The 16664-nt window shown below is 44.3% G+C and overlaps 1 protein-coding gene across 1 annotated transcript; it reads left to right on the top strand.

Moving 5' to 3' along the window:
• The first annotated feature begins 1258 nt into the window (after positions 1-1258).
• Positions 1259-8429, top strand: LOC105488536 (interleukin 12A). The gene is made up of 7 exons (XM_011752720.2): positions 1259-1598; positions 2584-2729; positions 5414-5527; positions 5850-5891; positions 5967-6008; positions 6100-6243; positions 7813-8429. Exons 1-7 carry the CDS (start codon positions 1481-1483, stop codon positions 7966-7968), a joined length of 762 nt encoding a protein of 253 aa, XP_011751022.1. The 5' UTR covers positions 1259-1480; the 3' UTR covers positions 7969-8429.
• Positions 8430-16664: the final 8235 nt, after the last annotated feature.

Here is a 16664-nt window from a genome sequence, read left to right on the forward strand (position 1 = left end):
AATTATTAGGCCCTGGGGCCTGGGCATAGTCAGGCCCTTTAGAAGCTCCAAGTCAGAGACCAAACACATCCTCCCGTTACCCACGCCTAGGGTGACTAATGCCTGTGGGAAGAACAACTGAACTAAAAAGTCCCACAGGAACCTCAAACCCAGCACATCCAAAATGGAACTTCTCACCATCTCCTCCAAACTCAGTCCTCTTATACAGTAATCCCTGTAAAGCGAGAACAATCTCCATTCCCCATTCTCAGGGCCTTCCTGTCCCTCTCACCTGAGGAGCTACCAAGCCTTGGCCCACAGGCCCTCTGAGAGTCCCTCCTGATCACCCTGTGTTCTCCATACTGAATAAGGACTTGGCCACACCTTGTCAACTCTTCCCTCTGCTCCACTCCTGACCCCTGGATCCATCCGTCACGATGTGGCTGAAGGGATCCTCCCATCATGCAAATTCTGCCACATCTCCCTGCCTAAAACCCAGGAAGACTCCCCACTACTCCCAGCACAGAAGGTACACTCCTTAGTATGGCATCCCCTGCCCTCATGGCACGGCCCCATCCAGCTCTCCAGCCTCACAACCTGCAAGGACACCTAGACCCCCACCTCCCTCAACCCTTCATGACTGCGCTTCTGATCCCTGTTTCCCCTGGCTAAACCCTGCGTGCCCTCCCGCTGGACGCGGTCTAATGCCTACTTGTTTTTAACACTCAGGTTGGGGCCCCAGCTCCCGGGAGTCTTTGCTGACTCCTGGACCCCGTTGCTCCGGATGAGCGTGGACTCTTTCTCTAGGTCTTTCCTCCCAGGACTCTGTGCATTCATCCCATCGGTAAACTGGATTCTCTACAAGAGTAGTAATTGCATAGTCAGTCAGTTCTCATCCCTTTTCAGGTTTCAGAAAAGACCTGTGAACAAAAGGCATTGAGTCTGATTTAGTGTGGCAATGCCCCGAGGGTCCTGTTCTCCCTGGGTGTCCTGCACCTAGTGCAACGTCGACCTGGCATCTAGTGAGCCATCTGAAAGAACGATGATGAGTGAATGATTTGCCTACCCCTTCCAGTAGTAGGCTGGAGGTTGTGGTTAGGGCCCATCCCTATGCAGGACAAGGAAAGTGGGAGGCACTCCTCTCCCTACGTCAGCAGGGGGCGCTGCACAGCTGCGGGGCGGGGTGGCTGAGACCAGGGGCGTCCGGCTAAGGCCGGGGACCCAGGGTGGTGGGCGGGGTGTCTCGCCCGCCTGTGGACCCCGCGAAGTAACTGCGAACATTTCGCTTTCATTTTGGGCCGAGCTGGAGGCGGCGGGGCCGTCCCGGAACGGCTGCGGCCGGGCACCCCGGGAGTTAATCCGAAAGCGCCGCAAGCCCCGCGGGCCGGCGGGACCGCACGTGTCACCGAAAAGCTGATGTAGAGAGAGACAGAGAAAGAGACAGAAAGCAAGAGACCAGTGTCCCGGGAAAGTCCTGCCGCGCCTCGAGACAATTATAAAAATGTGGCCCCCTGGGTCAGCCTCGCAACCACCGCCCTCACCTGCCACGGCCACAGGTCTGCATCCAGCGGCTCGCCCAGAGCCCCTGCAGTGCCGGCTCAGCATGTGTCCAGCGCGCAGTGAGTACCCAGCTGGCCAGGGCTCTGGTTTGCTCGAGTGCGGAGGGGCGGCTGCTTGGGAAGAGGGGGTGGAAACTCAAGTCTGCCTAAGGAGAGACTGGAATAGCAGCAGCCCTCTCCTGCAAAGAGGAATAAGAATAGGGGTCTCACCATGCTCTAAATAGGGCATGTCTCTTTTCATCTCGAAACAGCCTGATGAACTATCATTATGCCCACTTCGTAGAGGAGAAACTGAGGCCCAGCATGGGAGATTTCCTGCTTTCCTGCCTAGGGTCCCTCAGCTACAAACAGAAGGCAGATCCAGATCCTAGCTAGTTGTAAAGTCAGGATTGGCAGGGTGCAATGGTTCACGCCTGTAATCCCAGCACTTTGGGAGGCCAAGGCGGGCAGATCACCCGAGGTCAGGAGTTCAAGACCAGCCTGACCCGTCTCTACTAAAAAATACACAAATTAGCCGAGTGTGGTGGTGGGTGCCTGTAATCCCATCTACTGGGGAGTCTAAGGCCGGGAAAATGACTTGAACCCGGAAGTAGAGGTTGCAGTGAGCCTAGATTGTGTCACTGCACTCCAGCCTGGGCCACAGAGTGAGACTCCGTCTTAAAAAAACAAACAAGTCAGGCTTTCTCACTCCACTGTTTTTAAAACACTGGGTCCCAAGTCTGACTCAGCCACTTCACCACCTGGTCTGGGTTTCCCTCATCAAAAACATGAAGGCTTTCTCTGGGTGATTTTTGGGTTCGACACCCTTGTCCAAGCTCATCCCTAAACCCTCACAAGGAGCTGGCTTCTAGTCCTAGAATAGAGTGGCGCTTTGTAATAACTTGAGTCATCTCTCAGGTGTTGAGGGAAAAGTGTTGGAAATGGGTGGAGGGAGGTGGGTGCCAAGCAGAAATGGATGGGTGAAGGTGGCTAGAATGGAGGGAAGGTGGTGCAGGCAGGCCATCCAGGCTGAAGTTCCTCCACCTGCTCCTCACTTCCCTTCCAGGCCTCCTCCTTGTGGCCACCCTAGTCCTCCTGGACTACCTCAGTTTGGCCAGAAACCTCTCCGTGGCCACCCCAGGCCCAGAAATGTTCCCGTGCCTTCACCACTCCCAAAACCTGCTGAAGGCCGCCAGCAACACGCTTCAGAAGGTGAGCTCTTCCTGTCTTCTCCACTGTGCACCTGTACCCTCCCTGAGGAAGGGACCTCTCATCCTACCCTCTGGTACCTGATGGAACTGCAGAGAAATTGTGGAGGTTCATTAGTAGCTGTCAACAGCAGGAGAGGGAACTTTACAAATGGCCCAAGTGTTAAAGAGTCCTAGTGAAATTGTGTCTCCAGAGAAAGCAAGAGTAATAATAAATTATAATGATGTTGGTTTTGGCTATGTCTACACAGAGTAAAGTGGATATTTGCAGTGTTCCTGTAGCCTGCCAACAGAGATAGAATTGTGTCAGGTCCACATGGTTTCTCTGCATCACTGATCAAACCCGGAAATAGTTACTTGGGTGCATACTCTGTGTTGGGGGGCAGGGGTACAAAGATGAAATAGCCTTGTCCCTCCTGCTGCCCACCAGCTTCTACTTGGTGACACAGTTCCTTCTCAGAGCAACACTTCTCAGGGAGGACTATGACAGTGCACATGCGGCCTTCATTTTCTAGGGAAGAGTTACCTAATTTTATTTACAGCTTCGTTCTTTTAGGTTTCATATTTTAATGTAAAAACCATTGCCGTTAAAAACTGCTCCAGTAGCTATTGCTGCAAAGGCTAAAGGCTAGTGTTTTAAAAGATGTCCTCTGCCTTTTTGATCTCTAGGAAATTTTTCTTGCGTATTTTCTAGCTTGTTGCCTTATGAATATCTTAAAATAAGTTCAATGCCACCAAGCCTTCCAAAAGGGCTCTTTTCCCCTTTCAGTCTTTCATAATGTGCTGTGCATTGCTCCTCACAATTCAATGAATCTTCATTAGACAGGGGGCTCAAGTGAGAACTGCTTTGTTTCCTGAAGAAAGGTTCAAAATGGATAACTTGTAGGTGCTCCAATTCATATGGGTGTTTTTTGTGCAAAAGCTGACACCTCTACTCCCAGTACAGTCAAAAGATTATAGAAATCAGTTTAATGTTTTGTACATCATTTGTCAAATTTGCTGCAGTAGGAAACAAAGGAGGTAGATGCAAGTGATTCACTGGCCATATCCAGCCCACAGTTTTGTAGAGTTTGGGCTATATGTTTATTTTTTAGTTTGATGCTATTCAAAAACTGAACCTTTCAATTGAGATTTCAAATTTCTAGCTTCTCTTGAAAAGACCTCAAGAACAACACTGGACTCACACTTCCAAATCTAACTCTTTAGAACCTGCTCAGAATAGTGGCATTGCCTAGGTCTATTTAAACACCTCCAGGAATGGTGTATTCATGTCCTCCTGCTGCTGTCACAAATGTAGTGGGTTTAAATGACACAAGTTTATTATCTTACAGCTCTGGGCATCAGAAGTCCAAAATGGGTCCTACTGGGCTAAAATCAATGTGTCAGCAAAGCTGTAGCCCTTTCTGGAGGCTCTTGGGGAGAATGTGTTGCTTTGCTTTGTCAGGTCTAAAGGCTGTCCACATTCCTTGACTTGTGGCCCCTTCCGTTGTCCATACCAGCAATGTCTGGTTGAGTCTTTCTCATGCTGCTCCCTCTGGACTGACCTTCTACCCGCTTCTACTTTTGAGGACACTGCTTACACTGGATTCACCCAGATACTCCAGGATCATCTCTCTACTCTTAGATCAGCTGATTAGCAAATTGAATGTCATCTACACCTTCATTCCTCTTTGGCAGGTCACATAGCACATTACCAGGTTCCAGGGATTGGGAGGTGGATGTCTTTGGAGGCGGAGCATTGGTCTAGCTACCACAGAAAGGGATTTTACTACTTGTGTCCAAACATATTCTGAATTTTCAGGCCTTGCTTCTTGGCTCATGCTGTTACCTCTGTCTGAAATTTCCCTCCTCCATTGATGACATTTTACTCCTCTTAATGCAGGTGTCCCATCTCTAGGAAGCTTCGCTTCCCTTCCTGCCCCTCCTCAGAAGCTTCATGCCCTTTTCACCATGTCTCACCTACTGATGCCTCCTGGTCCATCTGGGCACTTGTCTGTCTCAGCAGCTAAACTTGCAATCCAGGAGGGTATACATGGTCCTCTTCTCTGTCATGTTCTTAGTACCTAATGAAGCGCCTGGCACCCATCAGGCTGTTGAATGGAAAAATGATCGTAATCTTCAATCATACAGTCCTTTACTTCCTAAGATACATTTCATAATTTTACCCAACGGTGCTTTCCAACACACTAAGATGACATCTCCGCGTATGTGTGCGCATGTGTGCACTGCAAATTAAATCTCGCTTGTCTTAAGGGTTTGCATGTTTGTTATACCCATCAAGCTGTGACCTTAATAGTTCCCCCTTTAGAAGTTATACTTGAAATAGGTATTCATAGAATACAGTCACTTTAGCAAAAGAAGAAACAGTTTTCACCAGAAGCAAGTGTCACAGTGAAGTGTGGAGGCTGGTTAGCACAGGTTGATGACATGATTTATTGTGTTTACATAATGAAAAAATATGTCATCCAGAGAAACATGCCCCAAGCATAGGGAGAGGAGGGTGAGAGACAGAATGTAAGGAATCTGTTTCCTTTTGTGTTATGAAGAACCAGAATTTCCTGCAGGTCAAAGCAACAGAGGTCAAGGGCAGCCAGCCAGAGCCTGCCTGGCACCCTGGCGTACCAGCCTTGTGGGGTGCCAGGTGCCTTATCAATGTTATAAACTGAGTTTCTCTTTCATTTTTCATAGGCCAGACAAATTCTAGAATTTTACCCTTGCACTTCTGAAGAGATTGATCATGAAGATATCACAAAAGATAAAACCAGCACAGTAGAGGCCTGTTTACCATTGGAATTAATCAAGGTATAGAGGATTTTCCTCCCAAAACTTGCAGTGTGGTTAAAAGCTGTGCATCAAATCTCACCTGCTTCTAAAAATTCACGTTTCTGGTATCCATCATTATGGGACTTTAACTGGTCCTACTTCCGAAGTTAGATTTGGGAGAAAAATTATAAAAATAAATGGTTTTTTTGCAATAATATGAATATACTTAACACTTAAAAATAGTTAACATGGTAAATATTATGATATGTGTTTTTACCATAATAAAAAAAGTTTGACCTGAAAAGTCAGACAGATTTATACTAAGATTTAATACTTTGATATATGATATTTTTCCCTCTAGAATGAGAGTTGCCTAAATTCCAGAGAGACTTCTTTCATAACTGTAAGTCAAAAAATGAAAAGTTTCAGCCTGTATGATGAATTCATATCGCTGATGTCTGTTTATTTTTTCTTCTAGAATGGGAGTTGCCTGGCCTCCAGAAAGACCTCTTTTATGATGGTAAGACACACAGCTCTTTCCTCAAATGCAATGGGAGAAATGTTTTTAGCCCATCTCAAAGGATACTTCCCCATCTTGTCATGTCACCCAGGCCCTGTGCCTTAGGAGTATTTATGAAGACTTGAAGATGTACCAAGTGGAGTTCAAGACCATGAATGCAAAGCTTCTGAGGGATCCTAAGAGGCAGATCTTTCTAGATCAAAACATACTGGGAGTTATTGATGAGCTGATGCAGGTAAGACTTCATTCTATCAGTGAGAGCACCTTTTTCATGCTAAAGATACCTAGCCAGGGTCCTCAATAAAGAGGTATAAAATCAGCTCTTCCTGGATTGGTGGAGGCCTTTTAAAGGCCTGACAGACCTACATTTTCAAGGAGACAGCCTTGAGGGTGCCCCCTATAGGGAGCACAAATGTGAGCGGATGACATTATGAAAAGCAGACTCCAAAGTATTCACTCTGTGGTATCCCCCACACTCTGCAAATGTTTTTGTGCATTTTCTTATGTCAGCCTCAAAACAACCATATGGGATCTGCACAAAGGAGGGAACCAAACCTTAGGAGAGTTAAACCACTTGTCTGAGGCTCTGCCTCTTAAAATCCTTCAAGAGGATTTCACTACACTTACCTTCTCACTCACCTCTAAAGGCTCCAGGATGTGCTCCCGGATGTGCATACAAGGGGCCAGCTTGCGTATCTGCAAATATTGCTGGGAAAACAAGCAAGATTGGTGCCTGATTATGACCCATTGTGAACCAAAATGTGAACCAAATAAAAGAATGACCTATCATCTGGGGCATCTATAATGTTATTCATAGGCAAGAACTTGCTTTGTAATGTTCCGAATCACCATAACACAGATGCTAATATAAAGCAAATATTTATATAAGCGAGGGTGATTGCTTTGGTGACTAGGACACAGGATAAAAATATGGTTGCAGAAATCATTGTCTGAAAAGTAATTGATTTACTTTTATTCTTTTCGTGTGTGTGTGTGTGTGTGTGTGTGTGTGTGTGTACGCGCGTGCACGTGCCAGATTACTTGTTTGAAAGGCAATGAGCTTTATCCAAGTATCAAAAAACGTTACCATCTAGAGAGCTGTAGTTGCTGTTTTGTTTTTAGGACCAAGAGTTGGGTGATTTGGGTGCTAGAATCAATTCTACCAGTAACCAGACAACTATTCCCAAGCCACTTAACCCCTCTGTGCCTCAGTTTCCTCTGGTATAAAATGGGGTGACTTTATTCTAGCTTTCTTTTAGACTTTTTGTGAGGAAGATATGAAAGTATTTATTCATCAAGGGTGCAAATTATATTGTGTTATCAAATCCAAGTGCTAAACTTGGGAAATTCATTGCCAGGTTTATCTGATACAAATGGCATGTCTTCAGTAAACAGGCCTGTTACTGATAGCGAGTTCTGATCGATAGCAATCCATCACCTCCCTGTGCTAAACAGAAGTGGGCTTTTTAATGTACCATATACAAAATTAATTAGATAGTGCAGCAGATGTCATTTTAAAGGAACTGTTTCTTTCTAAGACACAACTCCCACTGATGTTTTTTTTCTAAATAGTTTCAAGGGTCTTTTCTGAGCTCATTGAAGATGGCTGTGCTTGGAAAATGAGTATTTCTTTTCTCAGGTTCTGCCTGGTAATCTGGCTGAGAGTAGATGTGGGTTGGGTTAGGAGTGGCATAAGGGACTGAGTTGCAGGCTCTGACACATGTACTGGCTTCACTCATTTTTATGAATGAATATTTGAATTTTGGAATACGATGTAAGTCATGCTTACTGTTCATTCTCCTAGGCCCTGAATTTCAACAGTGAGACTGTGCCACAAAAATCCTCCCTTGAAGAACCGGATTTTTATAAAACTAAAATCAAGCTCTGCATACTTCTTCATGCTTTCAGAATTCGGGCAGTGACTATTGATAGAGTGATGAGCTATCTGAATGCTTCCTAAAAAGCAAGGTCTCTCCAAACCGTTGTCATTTTTATAAAAATTTGAAATGAAGAAATTTTGATAGGATGTGGATTAAGAACTAGGGAGGGGGAAAGAAGGATGGGACTATTACATCCACATGATACCTCTGATCAAGTATTTTTGACATTTACTGTGGATAAATTGCTTTTCAGTTTTCATGAATGAATTGCCAAGAAGGGAAAATGTCCATCCTGAAGGCGTTTTACATTCACTTTAATAGAAGGGCAAGAATTTATAAGCTATTTCTGTACCAAAGTGTTTGTAGAAACAAACATGTAAGCATAATTTATTTTAAATTATTTATTTATATAACTTTGTGATCATGAAAGCATCTGAACTAACTTATATTTATTTATGTTATATTTATTAAATTATTTATCAAGTGGATTTGAAAAATATTTTTTAAGTGTTCTAAAAATAAAATTATTGAATTAAAGTGATTCTCCTATTTTTCTAATGTACTTTTAAGTGTTAAAATACACATTGTGGGAAAATTGAAAACTCTGATGAGACTTCAACAAAATTACTCTGGAAAGAATGCCACAATATTCTTCTTATTCCTTTCCTAGTTCCTTTCATCTCATTTTAAAGGGATCCTAGTAAGACAAGATATGCTTTACTACTAAGGGAGCCAAGTGAGTCATGGTTTTTGAGGGTTTATTATTTTTGTTCAACATGAGTCTAAAAGTGTGCTGTGCATTAGACAAATACATCATAATATTCTTCAACCAGAAAAAAATGTCACTAAGAGGCCTTCTAGCCTAATTATTCTAATTTTTGTGACCCTTTGGTCTCTGAGAGAAAAGTTGTCCCTAATTTACAACCAGAAAATCTCTCCATTTGTCTAAAATTGTATAGAACTTTTACCTGAACCACATGGATGATTGCCTTACTTTGGCTTAAGAGATGTGCTCTTGATGAGCTAAATGTTAAATTCTATCTTTTCAATTCTCTAAACCAGGGGTCCCCAGTCCCCAGGCCATGGACTGATACTGGTCCATGGCCTGTTGGGAAGTGGGCCCCACAGCAGGAGGTGAGTGGCAGGTGAGCAAGCATTACCGCCTGAACTCTGCCTCCTCTCAGATCAGTGGCAGCATTAGATTCTCACAGGAGCGTGAACCCTATTGTGAACTGTACATGCAAGGGATCTAGGCTGTGTGCTCCTTATAAGAATCTAAGTAATGCCTAATAATCCGAGGTGGAACAGTTTTGTCCCGAAACTATCCTTGCCCCCTGCCCCCTGGGTCTGTGGAAAAACTGTCTTCCACAAAACCAGCCCCTGCTGCCAAAAAGGTTGGGGACCACCACTGTAAACCATGTAAATCTTTAGGCTTCATGACTTAGTCCACTTTGTACTGCTGTAACAGAGTATCTGAGACTGGGCCATTTGTAAAGAACACGGATTTATTTTTGTACTGCTCTGGAGGTTGGAAAGTCCAAGAACAACGGGCCAGCATCAATGGCCTTTGTGCCATGTCATCATATGGCGGAAGGTGAGAGAGTGAGCAAAGGGGTGCTGAACGTGTCCTTTTATAACCACTCCCATGATGACAGCATTAATCCATTCATAAGGGCAGAGTCCTCATTGCCTAATCACCTCGTAAAGGTCTCACATCTTTATTCTGTTACAATGGCAATTAAATTTCAATGTGAGGCTAGTCGTAGTGAATCATGCCTCAAATCCCAGTACTTTGGGAGGCTGAGGCTGATGGATCACCTGAGGTCAGGAGTTTGAGAGCAGCCTAGCCAACATAGTGAAACCCCATCTCTATTAAAAATACAAAAATTAGCCAGGCGTGGTGATGAACATCTGTAATCCCAGCTACTCGAGAGGCTGAGGCAGGAGAATCTCTTGAACCTGGGAGAGGAGGAGCTTGCAGTTAGCCGAGACTGCGCCACTGCACTCCAGCCTGGGCAACAGAGCGAGACTCCATCTCAAAAAAAGAAAAAGAAAAAAATTCAACGTGAGTTTGGGAGAGGGCAAACCACATTCAAACCATAGCAATTCACCTGACACAATACAATGCAATGTTAAGGCTTTGACAATCCATTCTTCCTTAATAGATAAAGGACCTAAAACATAAAATATTTTGAGTGACCCATTTCCTCAGTTACTCCTCCCAACTGAATCCCAATCTTTACCCCTGTAAATGTTTTATCTCCTTCCCAGGTCCTCCTGCATGACAAATTTCTCGTTTTTCAGATTCTTGCCCTATTAGACATTTAATAAAATAGAAACCATCAGAAGCTAGATCCCATCACCTATCTCCTTCTCTTGAATGGTCCACAAGTGCTTCACAGACATGGGTTTCTTTCAAGTGTCGAGTCTGGGGTCTCAGCAGCTTTGACAGTGAGAAGAGACGAACAGGCTGTAGAGTTGCGGCCACCTGTTACTTGGAATGGTGACTACTGGTTGTCTGGGCCCAGAAATCAGGAGGGACAAGCGGACTGTCTCTTCTATGAACTGGGTTTATACACAAGAACACGTGTGTTTCTTCTGTTCTAGAAATTAACATGGGATATGCTTCAAAAACATGATGGGATGCAGTAACAGCTTCATGATTCATTCCAGTCTTTATTACATGGTTAGTTTTTCACTTTTTTTTAAGCCTGTGTCTGCAATTTACAAGTTGTGTAATACGCTTGCAACCAAATCATCCCAATGCTCCCCACTGGTTTCCTCTTCTGAAAAAGGAAGGTAATACTAGGACCTACCTCAAAGGATCAGAGAAAGGGTAAAATGGAACAACTCGTGCAAAGGGCTAGCATTGCACCTGGCACATAGTAAGTGCGCAATAAATGTAAGCACATTTTGAAATGTATTATTAGTCTTCGGGCTAGGCACCTGCACCAAATTGGTTACCTCCTCTTTGCTGCTATTTCCTCATTGATGAAATTCAGAAAACTGTGGGACCTAATTAACTGTGTTATTCTGAAGATTAAATGACACAACACAGTGCCAGCACCTAGTTATTACTCAACATAAATTTGTTTTTTTTTTTTTTGAGACTGAGTCTGGCTCTGTCGCCCAGGCTGGAGTGCAGTGGCCAGATCTCAGCTCACTGCAAGCTCCGCCTCCCGGGTTTACGCCATTCTCCTGCCTCAGCCTCCGGAGTAGCTGGGACCACAGGCGCCCGCCACCTCGCCCGGCTAGTTTTTTGTATTTTTTAGTAGAGACGGGGTTTCACCGTGTTAGCCAGGATGGTCTCGATCTCCTGACCTTGTGATCCGCCCGTCTCGGCCTCCCAAAGTGCTGGGATTACAGGCTTGAGCCACCGTGCCCGGCCTCAACATAAATTTGTTAAAGCTCTCACAAGACATCAGAAAACCCGCTGATACACTGTGCCCCCATGGCACTCAGCGTATTAAGTGTGGTCAGGACAAGCAGTTGCCCGGTGTGAAGTATGAGGGCAAAAGGTAGGGTCTCTGCCTTCCAAGAACAAAGGGTGGAGAGCACAGTAACTTTTTTTTTTTTTTTTGAGACCAAGTTTCACTTGTTACCCCAGGCTAGAGTGCAGTGGCGTGATCTCGGCTCACTGCAACCTCCATCCCCCAGGTTCAAGCGATTCTCCTGCCTCCACCTCTTGAGTAGCTGGGATGACAGGCACCCACCACATGCCTAGATAATTTTTTTATTTTTAGAGACGGGGTTTCACCATGTTGGCTAAGCTGGTCTCAAACTCCTGGCCTCAGGTGATCCGCCCACCTCAGCCTCCCAAAGCGCTGGGATTACAGCGTGAGCCACTGAGCCCAGCCAGGAGCAAAACCAAGGAACTCTCCCTCAAAAAAAAATACTCCCCAGTCAATTGGAGATTCGTTTGATTAGCAAATTACTTTATTCAAAAGAAACTAAACCTTGAAAGTGTATCTGACACCTCAGAATGGCCACATCAGAGAATTAACATGAAACATACTGAGTTGCCAGCTGCCCCATTGAAGGTCCAGGACTTTGAGGAGACAGAACAGTTCTAGGACATGGTCTGGCCAGACATCCAAAGGTGAGTATTGAAAAACTCAAGAGATGTAAAAGACCCTTAGACACCCAAAGGAGGATAAGAAACTACAGACAAAAAGAAAAGAACACTAGCTTTGTTGGGGACCAGCACCCACAGCCATCATAAGTCCTCTTCCCTGTGTCACACTGGGCCATTCGGTTATTATCCTTATTTGAGGACTAAACATCTTGGGCCAGGCGCGGTGGCTCACACCTGTAATCCCAGCACTCTGGGAGGCCAAAGCCGGCAGATCACGAGGTCAAGAGGTCAAGACTATCCTGGCCAACATGGTGAAACCCTGTCTCTACTAAAAGTACAAAAATTAGTTGGGCATGGTGGTGTGTGCCTGTAGTCCCAGCTACTCAGGAAGCTGAGGCAGGAGAATTGCTTGAACTCAGGAGGTGGAGGTTGCAGTGGGCCAATATCGCACCACTGCACTCCAGTCTGGCGACAGAGCGAGATTCCATCTAAAAAAAAAAATAAAAAATTAAAAAACACTTTTGGTTCTGGAAGCATAATTCGGCTTCCTAGTTTAAAGCAAATTGCATTACAATATGATAAGTAAGAAAAAAAATCTGGCTTCATTTTCCAAAACTTGAATTCATGTACTTGAAATATTTTATTTTAAAAAGTGAAGTAGGATGTGTATAAACGTTGTGAAATGTATGTGGTGAGAACAAGCACAAAAACTTTAGTTATACTTATGGATCTTTCAATTTTACATTAAAATATGAGTATGAATTAAATCTATGTAATATCAAAAACAGTATATTTATGGACTCTGTTTTAGACAAAAAAAAAAAAAAAAAGTAGTAGCAACTGCTCAATTGTGCTTCCTAAATGCCAGGCATGTTCCTAAGAGTTTACCACAAATAAACATAATCATCCTAATAACTCTTTTTATGGATGTGGAAAGTGAAGAAGATTATTTAAGTTGGTCGGGTGCAGTGGCTCATGCCTGTAAACCCAGCACTTTGGAAGGCCGAGACAGAGGATTGCTTGAGCCCAAGAGTTCAAGATCAGCCTGGGCAACATGGCAAAATCCCCATCTCTACAAAAAATAAAAATAATAAGCAATAAGATTATGTCAGCTCACATCATTAACATCTTAAGTGGTGGGGTCTCAGCCTGTGCCAGCAGCTACGCTCATGTTAAAGTCACTGTAAGTCAAGGGAACGCTTTCCCCATAACCATATAACTATCATCCCAATTATTTATGTATCTCCCTTCTCCCTCTTGCTCAACTGTGAGAACTTCAGATTTAGGCAATGTAGTATTACCCACGTATTTGTGTTCCCAGCCCCAGGAACTTAAAAATGATACAGAGACAAAGGGAATCTTCATGAGCCCCCATGATTCTCATGTCTTTTCCTAATCTAGATAGAAATAAAGAATCTCAACCGGGTGCAGTGGCTCATGCCTGAAATCCCAGCACTTTGGGAGGCCGAGGTGGGCAGATCACCTGAGGTCACAAGTTTGAGACCAGCCTGGCCAACATGGTGAAACACTGTCTCTACTAAAAATACAAAAATTAGCCGGGTGTGGTGGTGTGCACCTGTAGTCCCAGCTACTCAGGAGGCTGAGGCAGAGAATTGCTTGAACCCGGGAGGCAGAGGTTGCAGTGAGCTGAGATCGTGCCATTGCACTCCAGCCTGGGTGACAGAGCAAGACTTCACCTCAGAATAAAAAATAAATAAATAAAAATAAAATTAAAAAGAGAAGTCTCTAGTCTTTGAAAGAAACTTATTCACAATTACGAAAACAGAGTTAAAAATTGAAAATGCATATGCTTACTTAGTTTAAAATAATTATACATGTTCATAATAGAGAAAAATCTGAATTCATAAACCTTTTGATTTAGTTAACATAATTTAAATACCTATGGTCTGAGTATATGCCTATGCTTCAGAAACAATGTGCCAATAAATATACCACACCTATGAACGGGAAAGTGTTTTACTTCCCATTAGGTTGCAGATGTCTTAGAAACACACTCCTGCACCACAGCTTCAAGAAATTCAAATAATGACCTGATCTGATTTCCAAGCTGCCCTGCCACGAACAAGTCAGAGGCCCTGCAGGGCTCCTCGGTAAGCCCTTGAAATCCCTTTCCCTTCAATGGCCCCACCACAGCAGCTCCACTTTTGAATATTTTCAGGTAAGATTTCCTTTCAGAAAACGTTTTCATAGGTAAGGAAAAATGAAAACTTGCTGAATTCTCTAAGCCCCTCTCTGCAGTTGTTTTTATAACAGAACCACCTGTTGATTCCCAGGCTTGCTCAAAAAGAAAACACTGCTATGAATGCATAGAGCGTCTTCCTTTCTGAAAAGGACACTTGTGCTAGAGGTTAGAGCAAACAGCAAGAATGGGATTGCAAAGAATAAAGGTGGCTGACTAACTCTAGACTTCCTAACTGAAGACTTACATCAGGATTGGAACAAATTAGGTCTAAATCTACGGTGGGCTCCAGGGTGGAAATGGAGGTCTCAGTTAAGAAGCAGGAGAAATCTCAAAACTCAGAGCCTGGAATTCAACCCCAGGGCCTCCGTGTTAGCATCAGTGGCTGCAGAGCCATTATCAGGACCTCTCAAACCCTGGCATGTAGGCAGAGAGGCTGAGAACACCTGTCACCTAAAAACACATGATTCTAGCAGTGAATCCCTGGGATCAAGCTCTTCAGCAAGCCATGTGCTGGTTCACCCCAAGAAGGACTTCCAGAAAACGGGCAGTGGGCTAGGCTGACCGCTGGAAACCACCATTCTCATGGGAACACATTAAAAATTCAGCAACTGCTGTGTTCTCTTTAGAGAACGGCGTGAAGCATGCTTTCTCATGAAAAAGCAGCGAGGAAACTTTTCCCCTAAAGGAATACAGCAAAAGGACCAAACGAGAGCCATCATGTGCAGAAAAATCCCTGGTCAAGAGAAATGCACAGATGAGGAAGTAATAGGAATCTTCCTGGTTTTAAATAAAAACACACCTTCCCATCCTTGGAAGAGAGAAAACCATAATTATTCCTGTGGCGAAAGGGCTGTGGGGACAATGCAGGTTGTCCTGAACCTGTGTGAACACCTGGTGAACTAGTTTACCCTGGCTGGCACTCACTCAGCCTGGGCCTAGGAGCCAGAGAGCTGGGATCAAAACTAATTGTTGCCAAAGAGCCAAAGGAATGACAACCAAGCAATAGGATGCTTTAAAACAGGACTTGTAAGTAAATAATACAAAGAAGAGCAGTGTCAAAAAGCAGATTTCCTTTTCTTCCCATCATCCATGATTTATGAATTTATGGATCAAATAATGTAAAATATATCCAGAATATTAATCACCCACCACACTCATGATGCTGAGGTACTGACAATATCTACACAGACCGAAACAACTATTTCACCAATTAACAAGAGCCAATGAGACCCATTATTTCCTGAGGCAAGTCTTTTTCAAGAAAAGATTATTCCCTTGGTTCTGTGAAAGCTATCTCTAAGTAGCATTCTTCCCCACGAAAAGTAAATGATTCCACCATGAAAGTCCAAGAAAAGTAGTGTTTGGCCAGCTGAACTTCTCCAGAGGATGAGGGGCTCACATTTCAGCTTGCATCCCAGATTGCTAGGTGGGAGAGAATTGCATTTGTTTCTAATCTCTTGGGGCTTCAGCACCCCAAGACTAGAGAGCAGAAAACCTCAGTGGTCCACCAGGCAAAGTGGGTCCGGGGGTTCAGAATGCTCGCTCACCATGTCTGAAAAGTATGCAGACAGATCATAATGCTTTGACTTCTGATATAAACCTTCTGGGGTGTTTACATACTTTTTTTTTTTTTTTTTTTTTTTTTTTTGGAGATGAAGCCCGGCTCTATCTTCAGTTTGGAGTGTGGTGGCGCGATATCGACTCATTGCAACCTCCAACTCCTTGGTTCAAGTGATTCTCCTGCCTCAGCCTCCTGAGTAGCTGGGATTAGAGGCATGCGCCACCATGCCCAGCTAATTTTTGTATTTTTATTAGAGACGGGGTTTTACCACGTTGGCCAGGATGGTCTTGATTTCCTGACCTCGTGGTCTGCCTGCCTCAGCCTCCCAAAGTGCTAGGATTATAGGCATGAGCCACCGCGCCTGGCAAGGAATAAAAAATCTAAATCGAATGTTAAAACCTCTCTCTGAATTACTGAGGATTCTTAGAAAAAAACACTATATTTGTTGTGGTAACAACATATAATAATCAAAGTCTTGAATTGATTTGAGCTCAATTATAACAATGTGCTACATCCATACACACACACAGAAAGAGAAGTGGTTGAAAACCAAGACAAAGAACCCTGTGGTTTTCCGGATCAAGACCAGGAACCACCTCCTCCAGCCCTCCCTGAGCTCTGCTTTCTCCCTTCCCCTCTTTGCCGGTTGAACATTGCTGGCGCCACCCAGTGGCCCCCATGACCCCTGCTTCAGTGCCACAGAAGGTCCAGAAGGCTCAATGCTACCAGCCCTGTGTTAAGTACCAGGGTGACATGACCATTCCCTTACTGAGCCAGACCAACTGCCTGGATCTTGACATGCATGGTCTCCTTTCATTCTCACCACAGCCCAGGACATAGGAGGGTTTGCACCCATTTCACAGATGGGAACAGAGAGGATTCAAGTTAGGTTGAGACTTTGCTTACAGTCCCAAAGCTAGGGCAGCACTGGGGCTGG

The sequence above is a fragment of the Macaca nemestrina genome, chromosome 2 (genome assembly GCF_043159975.1).
Source record: "Macaca nemestrina isolate mMacNem1 chromosome 2, mMacNem.hap1, whole genome shotgun sequence".
NCBI lineage: Eukaryota > Metazoa > Chordata > Mammalia > Primates > Cercopithecidae > Macaca > Macaca nemestrina.

Coding starts and splice junctions, on each gene's coding strand:
- LOC105488536 (XM_011752720.2), top strand. CDS start 1,481: ATGTGGCCCCCTGGGTCAGCCTCGCAACCACCGCCCTCACCTGCCACG. Junction 5,892..5,966: donor GAGAGACTTCTTTCATAACT/GTAAGTCAAAAA, acceptor TTTTTCTTCTAG/AATGGGAGTTGCCTGGCCTC. Junction 6,009..6,099: donor GAAAGACCTCTTTTATGATG/GTAAGACACACA, acceptor CATGTCACCCAG/GCCCTGTGCCTTAGGAGTAT.